The sequence below is a fragment of the Apaloderma vittatum genome, unplaced genomic scaffold, assembly GCF_000703405.1.
Source record: "Apaloderma vittatum isolate BGI_N311 unplaced genomic scaffold, ASM70340v1 scaffold6577, whole genome shotgun sequence".
In the NCBI taxonomy this organism is placed as follows: Eukaryota; Metazoa; Chordata; class Aves; order Trogoniformes; family Trogonidae; genus Apaloderma; species Apaloderma vittatum.
In genome coordinates, this window is record NW_009726601.1 from 13522 (window position 1) to 24803 (window position 11282).

General features: G+C 42.7%; 2 protein-coding genes across 2 annotated transcripts; both read right to left on the bottom strand.

Moving 5' to 3' along the window:
* Positions 1–1293: 1293 nt before the first annotated feature.
* LOC104276883 (interleukin-8) lies at positions 1294–3755 on the bottom strand. The gene is made up of 4 exons (XM_009873340.1): positions 3641–3755; positions 2771–2906; positions 1911–1994; positions 1294–1324 (listed from the first exon to the last, which is right to left on the bottom strand). The coding sequence occupies exons 1-4, from the start codon at positions 3699–3701 to the stop codon at positions 1294–1296; spliced, it is 312 nt and encodes a 103-aa protein (XP_009871642.1). The 5' UTR covers positions 3702–3755.
* Positions 3756–9050: 5295 nt separating this feature from the next.
* LOC104276884 (interleukin-8-like) lies at positions 9051–10850 on the bottom strand. Its single transcript, XM_009873341.1, has 4 exons — positions 10787–10850; positions 10468–10603; positions 9634–9717; positions 9051–9081 (listed from the first exon to the last, which is right to left on the bottom strand). The coding sequence occupies exons 1-4, from the start codon at positions 10848–10850 to the stop codon at positions 9051–9053; spliced, it is 315 nt and encodes a 104-aa protein (XP_009871643.1).
* Between the last annotated feature and the right edge of the window lie 432 nt (positions 10851–11282).

Here is an 11282-nt window from a genome sequence, read left to right on the forward strand (position 1 = left end):
TTCAACGAGAAGCAAGCCAAAGACAAGGTCTCTTATTTTTTGATTGCAAAGTTACCTCACAAAATTCCTTCTGCTGCTCTAAGACTAGCTGTATCACGGGTAAAAGTGAAATAAGCGCGTATGTGCCTGAGATAAACAGATACGCACTAGTTTAAAGCAGTAGGCTTTAAACCTGTGCCTCTGTCTCTTATTTGCAGTTGCTGGCTTTCATATGGCCACCGTTGGGCTTTGAGCTGATGAGTTCAGAGAACTGTTAAGCATGGATGTTTTATACTACTCTCTTCCGAAGCGTGCTGGACTAGGAGTAGCCTGAAGAGAGGAGAGAGCATATTACCCTATCCTAAGGGTTTGTTATTGCATTCAGTAATGTCAGTTACCACAACAGGGTGAGGTATGGTACCACAGGCTACAAGCTTTCAGTTCAGTTCCAGAGATCAGGCTGATGTGGCAAAAATGAAGACTTGTTTGCCAAGAAATGAAATGAAAATATAAAATAACAAAAAGCTAACAAACAGATTTTTGGTAGAAAGTGTTTAATAAGACATTATTAGGAATAATTACACTCTCACAAGCAAATCCTGTGTACAGAAGATTTTTTTTTCCATTAGCTCATGGAGTAGCTGATTGGACATACAACCAAATTCTTTTACAGAACAAGGAGGTTGTGACTATTTCTGAAGAAATTAATACTAGGAGTGGAAAATGCAGTAGAAATTAAATAAAATACCATAAAATTCTTGCTTGTTTAGAAACTACTCAATAAATACACTTATAAATACCATGGAAGTCACAATAAATAAATACCAAGCCTACTGTCTTACAGATTTTCCACATCAGAAATCACAGTTGACAGTCTAGCCACTGGCTGACCGTGGTTCACGAAGCTGTTGTTGACACAACATACTAGTGCACTCCAGGGGAGCAGGAGGAATTATCGGGTTGCTGGTGTAATAGCAAAGCAGTAAGGCTCGGCGTACATAAACCGCGCTCTAAGTGCATTGCACTTAACTACTTGTGTTTGGCTGACGTGGCTGCCAAGGGTTCTTCATTTCCTTTAGCAAACTGCTTTTCCTGTTCAGCGTCTTCGGTGCCAATGAACGGTGTGTCCCACAGACAGCACCGACCATTTGGAAAGACCCTCTTAAATAGATACAGTTAAATAAATAAATAAATAAATAAATAGCGTTGTAACGCCGATGCAGGAGGTGGAAGTTGGTTCAGTCTCTGAGTGATGCTTTTCTCTCCACGTAGGAGTGGGAGCAGTTCCCAGATTTTTTTCTTTCCTGGTGTTTCTCAAAGTGGTGAGTCAGAATTTTGTTGAGCCCTGATAAGAGGTGAGAGAAGAAGATAATTTAAAAGGAGGTTCAAGAACGGCCGTCATTGCTTCGCATTGCACAAACAGTTAGGGATGTGTGGTCTGTTTCCAACACTCATGTGCTGTCTTGAGGCACAGAGAGAATAGAGTTGATGTTTCCAAAGCGTTACTGAAATGCCAGCGTGTGCACAGCTGGTGCCCGGCTAGGAAACTTCTGCAGCATGAGTTTCTGCATTTAAGCATGTTATGGAACTCATTAACTCGAAAATATGGATTGTTAACATATGCTACTGTAAGTAAGGTGGAAGATGATGTTTTGTAAAGCCTTGTTTTTCAAAGGGAGCCAAACACCTCTGGGTTCCTTTCCCTCTAGCTGGAGCTGCCGGCACTCAGAGGTTTCGTAGTGGCATACCGACTTGAACAAGGACCCTGCGACAGAGTCGGAAAGGCTGATTCTATAATTAAGCACCAAATTTTCTTGTTCTTTAAACCTAATTGGCTGAAAATGGAAAGTGTCGCTAAAAAATCATGCAAATTGGATTTTTTCAGGAGATTTACTTCTCGCCTGCCCAAATTGGGAGAGAACGGGACTTACTTGGCCAAAATCGCCTTTACAATCAGCTGTACCCAGGGAGCAGTGGGCTCCAAGCACACCTCTCTGCCGTCCTTCAGAGTAGCTCTGCAAAACAGGGAATAAAGAAAAGTCAGGAAACTACTGCATGTATTTGTTTTCTTCACAGAGTATAATACTGCAATTTTTGATCAGGTAGTTTAAATTCATCCCAGCCGCTCTGTGCCAGACCTGGCCATTTTGTTATGTGTGTTCCACAGCCAAGGAGTCTAAAACTGGTCAGAGGTTGTGTTGAGTCTACGTGCCTGCTCTCAAAGCAGTCACACATCCCCAAAAGTCTTTCTCAAAATACATGAATACTTGGTTTGAATTTGTTTATCTTAGCAAAGCTTTCTTATGCAATGATTGAAACCTCCAGCAGTGAAAATGTGTTTCAGCACTGTAAGACTTCCAGCATTTTACTCCCCCCTCCTTGCTATTTGAAACTAGATCACTTTCATTGTTCCCTACGTCTGCTTCTGGGAACTTAGTTTTTCTCTCAGAGACTGATGCAGACTATTTTAATGGGCGTTTTGCCTGCTTAATAAATACAGAATTTAAGCTACAGTATTACCTCGTGGCTTAAGAACTGACCAGTCCTTGAAATTCATGTCCTACCACCAGAAATATTTAATATGTCCCGTGACAGATAACTAATGATCAGTTCAGGGATATGTAAGGTCATAGAGACGATGAAGAACATGCTGCATTATTAGAGCTGTCTCTCTTGGAAGAATAATCAAATCTGACTGCGTCACACATCTGCTTGTCGCGAAGCGTGAAAGCCCCCGCAGCAGCAGCAGAGTGCGGGTGAAGAAGAGGGAGGCTCTTGCCGAGCTACTTACATGACTTCGACGTTCTTGCAGTGTGGGCCGCTCTGGGTCAGCTTCACGTCTTGAATGGATCTCGGAGGGATGAACTTGGAGTGAGTGGCTACGCACTGGCACCGCAGCTCGGTTCCCATCCTCGCCAGGGTCCTGCCTGTGAGCAGAAGAGGAAGACCCTGATTTGAGAGGTGGCCTTACCATCACGCCTGCTCTCCAACCTCCTGATTTACAATGGTGCATTTGTCCAAGCTGCCTAAACCCTCACAGAATAAAGACCAGTGGCTTATTTGTTTCAGGGGAGCTGATGCTCTGTTACATTTAAAACTAAACTAGCATGTCTTTTTAAAATAAAACCACATGTTTATGGTTACTTGTACTGACCACACTGCACAGATAGTTGCATCATTTTCGTATCTGGGTCAGTGAACCAGCAACTACACAGCAGATAGATTTTTTCATTAATTGGAGGCTTGTCCATGCTTCTATGTTCGTATTGTTTGTTCTCCATTTCCAGCTCTACTTTACTTGCTGGAGGCAGTATGATCCTTAAGCAAAAAACCTGAGATCATAAGCTGATCTTTGTGTGGGAAAGGAGAGAAATGTTCAAACACTTAAGAAGGTCCTGTCTCTAGCTGTGGACGTTTCAAGTGAAACGTAGAAACAAAGCCAAGTTAAATTGCATCGTTAATATTTTTCCCACAAGATGTCAGTAACTCTTCAGTACAAGGGCTACACGGTAGATTTCTGACTGAAGACAAGTTGCTGAAAATCTCCCGAAAGAAACTATTTCCCCAGACCAAATATAAAGCTACCTCTCTGCAAGGACGAGCGGCAATAGATGCCTGGGCAATGCTGCAGCCACGGAGACCTTGGGAAGGATTTACTGACCTTGAGACAGAGCCGCGGAAATCAGGAAGAGAGCCAGGACAGCCACAAGTTTGCCGTTCATGACTGAACAGAAGTTTTCGCTGAGCTGCTTTGCTGTGGTTCTGTGGAGCGGTGAGCTCTCTCGTCCCAGAGGATTGCTGATGCCTGAGCTGGGCGATCCATCTCACTTATATACTGTTTTGTGCACAGCCTGCCTGCTCTCCTAGCATGTAGATTGCGTTAGAGGAATTTCCCAGATGCAGTAAAAATGGGTCATGTGACTGTTGTGAAACTCCTTCCTAGATGACAAAAAATTATTCTTCTGAGAATATGACGTGTTAATTACTTATGTGTAAATAATAGCTGTGCATTGCCGTTTCTTCTGTAGACTTTTGTAAATGTTGTGCTTTTTCTAACGCATACCTCAGTAATGTAACTTGGTGATGGTCTCAGTTACATTTATGTTATAACTTTTTATTATTTTCTTTAGCTTATACCTTACCATTTTTCTTTTATTATTTTTTTCCAGTTTCTTGGTTCTTTCTTTCATAGAATCATAGAATCCTAGAATGGCCTAGGCTGGAATGGACCTTAGAGATTATTTAATCCAACCTCCCTGTCATGGGCAGGGACGCCTCTCAACTAGATCAGGCAACACATGGGGACCGAACGTGTTCTTTGTAGAGATGCCAGATACCTAATTTTGTATCTTTGCTTATGGCAATAGCCTCTACTTACCCGATTTTAAGCCTCTGGAGTGGAAATCAATCTTACAAAGTAAATTAATCTCTAATAACTGTCTGTTCAGTAAAAAGGCTGCAGTCTTCAAAGCTTCCTGTGGCAAGCAGATAGTAAATTCTGAACAGCTTTGAAAATCATGCCTGCATTTTTCAGGTCACACATCTTAGTGAATGGAAGCTCTGCATGCAAACTAAATACCGTGACTTGCTGAATGCAGCTGCTTTTGTTTCCTTTGCAAGTGCAGATATTTTTGATAAGTCTTTTGTGTAATCTTTTTCAGTGCCCATAACCCTAGGTCTTAGCACAGGGAAATAACATTAATGATGGTGATACTTCTCCCCATATTTCTGTTACGTAACCTTGTTGCATGAGATATTACCTTGTAAGGCCGGCAATTTCAAAGGAGGACTTACTGATCTGTTGCTTATATGAAGGTTTGGGTTTTTAACCCATCTGGAATGCGTGTGATTAGGACAAGTCATTCTCTTTCAATGCCATAAAAATGTAAAGTGTTATAATTTATTTATAGTAATGTTTTAATCATTTGCCTGTACTCAATTATGGTTTACGGTGTTCCATTTGTCATTAGCTTACTTGATTAAAGGGACTCTGTGATGAAAATTCATCCCTTTCCCATCACTGTGTCAGCTGGCCCACGAGAGGATATTGCCAAGTCTCTCTCTCCTGCCTCTGACTGAGTGTTGAGTCAACAAAAGATACTGATTCTGATGCCTGATGGTGCTGTGTGTCTTAGACAGCTTTCCTAAAATATGCATTTAGTTCTCTGAAGGCATGAAAAAGGAGAGGATTTTGGCAGGTGCTGAAGGTTATGTTTTGTTGTTTATGTTGTATTATGCTGTATATGTTATGTTAAATTAACCGGGTGGTTTTACTGGTGTCAGAGTGTAGATGCTGGAGCTTTAACAAGTTCCGTTGGAAGGAGGTTTTGCTGATTCTTCTCTTTTGGGTTCTCTCCCTTTCTATCTGTATCTATATATAGGCACTCACACAGGGCAATTAAAATTTGATGAGGGATCTCACTTTTCTTAGTTACTATTTGCAGTTTCATTGTCTAATTTTGGTGTGCACTGACATGTCATTAATGTCTGAGGCAAAAAAAAGGAAATTCCCCTTCAAATCCCCAAGTAAAACCAATGACTCTGCCCTTTTTACCTCTAGACTCAGCTATTTCCTGAGTGTGGCAGTAACAGATCTGCAGAAATCCCCTGGGTCAGAAGTGAAGGCAAGAGTCTACTCTTCCTCGATGATTAACCCTACGCCAGGGCTTAGAGCAAGTATCTGTCTAAAAGAGCAGGGGGGTTGTAATGAAATAAAATTCCGCTATGTTTTATGAGAGTTAAAGCATCTCCCCTACCTTCACTCTTTCTCTGATGTGACAGTTTCATTGGGACTATGTGAAGGGGGTGCAGCGGAGACGATAGTGTCGTGGAAAGGTTGAGACATGGGATCCAGCCCAAAGGCCAGGCACTCCTAACCTGTGTTCCTGGGAGTGCCATGCTTTGCCCAAGTTCTCCTTCCATCCCTTCAATACCTTGCCCGGGATTTCATCCCAGCCCCTGCCTCGGGGAACTTCAAATCCATTGTATGATTTTGGTAGCGTGTGTTATCCTGCCAGACGTCGGAGATGACTTGTGCAAATGGAATTGCTCCTCCTTTTGGAGGAAAACATCACTGAGCGACCTGATACTGCTGCAAGCAGAGACCTTTCTCGCTTAGCTCTGTTAAATGCACTCTCATAATGAAAAAAACAGTAGTTATGCAATAGCTGGATTTCTGAAAGACTGCTGGAAAGGGAAGTAAATCCGTCCCTTGCCTGTGTTTTAAGGGAGGATGTAGTATGTGTTCTCTGTGCCACAGGATGAATCATTGCCTTGTCTAATGAGCACAGAAGTCAAAAAGAGAATCTTTTGGGGTCTTGACTGGGATCGTTTAAAATGTTTGTACGTAGCAAAGGACGCCCAAACACCAGGATCACAGCGGGGGGTTTCATAAGGACTCTGGTGACCCTGACCACCATGAGGGGTTGGGGAGAAATGGGCTCCAGTCCCTTACTGGTTTGAGTTGTCCCGGTTCCAGAGGAATGCTCCAGCATCCCGAGGCTGATCAAACTGCTCTCTCTAAGAAAATCAAGAATCCATCATGGTTTGGACAAATTCAAACCTCTTGCTCGAGAAGTTGCACGCAAAGGCCCAGGAGACAAAGCTTTTGCTGGAGCAAGGGTTCAGCCAGAGCAAGGTGAACTGTGTCAACTTCTGTCACCTGTGAGTCCTCTCCACCAGCCTACTCTTGCTCCCCAGGGAAAAAATCCCACTCCGTCTTCTGAAACCACCTACTTTCCCCAAAAAGGGGCTTGGCGTTTGCCTGCCTTTCCACTTGACCCTCAGAGAACAGGAGCAAATACAGGGGTGAGGAAATAGTTGCTTCTGCTGGTCAGAGACTGGGCACAATGCTGTGCAAGCACTTGGGGAAGTTTACACTGAGGCAGACTGTAGGAAGCAGAAAAATAAAAAGCAAGATGTCTCCTAAATGTCTGGGTTTTGACTTGCTCTATGAGGAAGTGATAGCAAAAAAAAAGTAGAAAATCTTAGGTCAGCTTGTGATTTTTTTTTCAACCTTAAGTGTCTAAATATAGATGGTCAGATCATACCACAAATGCTGGACTTTCCTGAATCCTTATGGAACTGCAAAGTAGCAGTGCAGCTTTTTAGCTGGTTTGCCTTTTAGTTTATAGATTTATAAATGCACTAGTATACGTACATATTTATATGACTGCATATTTATTTATGATATATATTTCAGTTCTGCTTGAAAACAGTCGATTCTGTATTATAGCTTTCAGTTAAAAATTGTTGTGGGTTAATTTGATCCAATTCAATATGAAAAATCCCTGATAGTGTTAATACAGGGTATCTAGTAAAATGAGAAAATAATACAGTAGTATTAATTAGAATATTAATGTAAAATATCAGCCAATATTAACATATATTCATACTAAAACATAAATTCGATCTCCGTGGAATTCACAGAGGAGATACAAAGTCTGAGTAGAGAATTGTTAGGAGCCGGGAGCTGGGGTTTTACCTGCTCTATGGAGGCTGCGTTTACTGCTTTAGTTGCATTTCTCATTCATGAGTTTGGCAGGAAGCATCCTCTGACAGTGCCAACAAGATATGGAAGGGGTGGGAGGAAACACATGGAAAGTTTTAAGAAGTTCACGCTGGGGACTTTTGATTAAGTTAGAAGTGGTCAGTAGACATAATAATATACATCACGCATTTGTCTCCAACTTAAAATTTTGCTTGCTGTCATGGCTCCTTATTGGAAAGGAGGGAAGCCAAACAAATATCGAAACTTTTGCTCAGCTTTCCCATTTTCTCAAGTGTTCAGTGCTTGTATTCCAGCCGTCCCGCTGTAAATTGCTGTGTCACAGGCAGAGGTGTAGCTGTACAATCGAGCTTTGTTTCTTAGGATTTCTCCTGATGTCGCTCTCCTTCCTCACTGGAACAAGGGAGGATGCTCCGTGACTTCCCTATTGGTGATCGGATTTCCCTGCTTATTTAAGTTAATGGAAAACTGTCTTCAGTTCCATCTTCTCAGTGTGCTCTCTGAGCACATCCACTGCTATGGCCTTGAAATTTCTGTGGCTAACCATTATGGGTTCATGCTTTATATCTGTGAATTTTATCACCCAGACCTCTGAAAACACTGAGTCTGGCAAGGAAAGAGGAAGAAAGTAGATCATTTTTGTAATCTGTCTAATCGGAAACCATCCGCACTCACCAGAGGCAAGAATTTGCTGCTGTAATTAGCTGCCCCCCACAAGTCAGTCACCGCTTGCCCCTCCAATAACCCATTACGTGACGCAAAATGAAAGAAAATGCATCCTCTTTTTCAGTTCTGTATTTGAACCGGGAAATTAATAACACATAGTATCGAAGTGAAAACATTTCAACAAGCTTTTATTAGATACATAAACTTAAATACTTCTCATAAATAAATAAATAAACAATAGAAGACCAGCTACATTCTTATGCAAAAATAAATATTCAAAAATAAATAAATAAACAAAATGGTTTTCTCTTCTAATTGAAAGACGGCATTAAAATATGTGTTTATATCTTCACAACACTAATTCACCATAAAAAATATACTGAAAATGATGGCACAAAAAGCACTGCCTGAGAATTTTGACTTTTTGATTTTGCAAGCTCGCTTCTTCTGCTGGGTCGCCCTCTCGGAGTGGCAGTGACCTAGGCACAGTCGATGCTCCCTATCCATGCTTTCCTGGAGAGAAGCAGTCACTGCTGGTTTCCTAGTGTCAGCAAAAAGGGAAGGTGTCATTTAGTGAAAGCGCTGCTGGGAGGGCACTGCACCCACTCAGCTGTGATTAGCAAAAACAACTCTGAAAGCACCACTGTATCCTTTCACAAGCCATTTTGTCTGCTGGCTTTTTCTGGTGTCAGTGGTTTCTCTCTGACATCATGAGACCTCTTTAAAAGACCTAGAAGTACTGCTGTCAGCTGGCTACGGAAGGAGGTGGTCCGTACTCTCCAGAGGCTGTTAGAAGTGTGAGTGTAGGGGGCAGGAGGAGGTGAGCTGCCAGGAGCTGGAGGAGTGTCTCTCCCAGTTTTGCCTTGCCGGAAGAGCTGGAACATTTTTATTCTTTGTCTTAGGACACCGCCTCAGTTTTGGTGTTTGTCCTAGAAAGACAGAAAATGGAAAAGGAGACAATTAGAGTTTGTCCAGGAGACAGGCATCACTCACCAAAATCGGATGAAACGCACCACTAAGGGTTCATGCTTCTCTGCCCAAGCCCCTTAAAAGCTGCCACTGAGCCTAAGGGACACTGGTACTGCGGGACGAGTGCTCGGAAACTGCAGGCTTCCACAGCTGGGTGCTTTGCCTGACACCTCCCACACCCAGTTTTCCCCCCACTCGTTTAAATGCCATCCCTTTTGGAAAGCTGGTTGCTGTTTTCTAACAAGAGAAAACCAGCAGGTTAATGCCTGCATGTCCTGAGCACTCGAGCTGTGAGTTTTCCCGATGCTTGTGCCCTACGAGACATGCAGCTAGCAGGTGCCTGGGGTGTGTGGCACAGGCAGGGACTGGACCTAAAGCTACAATTAAAGCTCAAAGCAGTCACAGTGTTTGTCCCCGTGACTGAAAACCAACGGTAGTAACTGCCTAAGGAGACAGAATTTTTAACACGAGGCTGTGCCTGTGTTCTAGCGCATTGAAAACGAATGACTCACTTGTCCAGAATTGCCTTGATGATCACCTTCACCCAGGGAGCAGTGGGCTCCAGGCACACTTCTCTGCCGTCGGTTAGGGTAGCTCTGCAACAGAAAAAAGGAAGGGAAAAGGTCTAGTTAGTGAATTCCCTTTCTTCTCATAACATCATTCTTAGCTGCATGCTTTAAGCATGCATCCTTTAAGCTGCATCAGCTCAGGCTGTAGCCCAACATAAAGGGTTTGGGGTTTAAATCATTTCTTCTTTTCTCATATCACTTTGTTTGAATGCATTAAACCATTTGCAGGACTCTCACTCTTTTCAAATTTGTTTCTTTTTTTTTTCTCCAAACTCCTTTGTATTGTTGATGGTGTGTAACTGAAGAGCTAAATCTTTCCATCTTGATTCAGAAGTTGTGTTGCTGGAATTGTGACTGGATTATATGATTTGTACGCTAATGGCAATTTATTCATTGAGTTGGGCAGAAGCATGATTCTATTTTTGACCTAGCTGTTAAAATTTATGTTTTGATCACTTGCTCAGCATAACTCCGTGAGTTTAATTCTTTTCTCATATGCTGGTATAATTCAGAGTTTTAGACAGTTATTTGCTGGCTGATGACTGTGGTTTTAGGTTGAAATATTGCATAGGCTGTTCAAAAAGTAGAGATTGGCAAAGCCAACATGCTACTTACAGCACGTAGCATAGCATTTGTAAGAGCAACGAGTGTTGCCGTTCCGCACTGAGTCCGTATGCCTGCTGGCTTGTTACCTCTTTCAGAGAACTCTTACATCATCCTTAATGCAAATATTGCTTCCTTCATGTTAAGTAATGAGGATTTTGCAAAAGCACTTACATGACTTCAGCGTTCTTGCAGTGAGGTCCACTGGGGGTGAGGTTCACGTTAAGGATGAACTTAGGATGGATGAACTTGGAATGAGTGCCTACACACTGGCACCGGAGTTCAATCGCTGAGCGCGGCAGGGCCACACCTGTAAAACAAGAAGGAAAAAGAAAGGTGAATTGTTTCACTGTTTCCACAGGAAGCACAACAGGTTCTTGTTGCTTAGGCTATTAGAAGAGTTACTTGCTGCAGTTCTAAGGCGACATAGTAGTTCCCCATTAGCCTTTATGCGAGCCAGGAGACAGGAGAGCTCTAGGAAGGATTTCTTTACCTTCTGTTCCAAGCGCTGAGATGAGGAGAAGAGTCAGGACAGCAGCCACAAGCTTGCCCATCATGTTGCAGGAGTGTTTCTTCCTCGTGTCCAGCTCCGTGGTGAGGTAGAGCAGCCCTGAGGGTGGCCAGTAGCTGTGCCATGGGACCTGCCGTGCCTATATACTGCCTGGGCCCCTCCATCACAGGGGTGTCATACCCATGGGAAACCCCGACTCTGTGAGATGCTGCTGCAAAGTGAGTCACAGGTAAGTGGGTAAGCCCCTTTCCCTAGATGACCATGACATGGCTTTTTGTCCACAGGAAATTAATTAAAGAAATAGAAAAACATAGAATATGTACAGAATCTTTGGGGAATACTCTGTAATACTCTGTTTCTTGTGATTATTTTCTTCTGTGCCTTTTCACTGTTATTATATTGCTCTTGACTTTCCACTTCTGGTGGAAGACGTTTGGTCTGTGATTTTCCATCTGTATTGTTTTGGGCTTAGATCCTT

Coding starts and splice junctions, on each gene's coding strand:
- LOC104276884 (XM_009873341.1), bottom strand. CDS start 10,850: ATGATGGGCAAGCTTGTGGCTGCTGTCCTGACTCTTCTCCTCATCTCA. Junction 10,604..10,786: donor CTCAGCGCTTGGAACAGAAG/GTAAAGAAATCC, acceptor CTTGTTTTACAG/GTGTGGCCCTGCCGCGCTCA. Junction 9,082..9,633: donor ATCAAGGCAATTCTGGACAA/GTGAGTCATTCG, acceptor CTGTCTTTCTAG/GACAAACACCAAAACTGAGG.
- LOC104276883 (XM_009873340.1), bottom strand. CDS start 3,701: ATGAACGGCAAACTTGTGGCTGTCCTGGCTCTCTTCCTGATTTCCGCG. Junction 2,907..3,640: donor TTCCGCGGCTCTGTCTCAAG/GTCAGTAAATCC, acceptor TTCTGCTCACAG/GCAGGACCCTGGCGAGGATG. Junction 1,995..2,770: donor TGCAAGAACGTCGAAGTCAT/GTAAGTAGCTCG, acceptor CCTGTTTTGCAG/AGCTACTCTGAAGGACGGCA.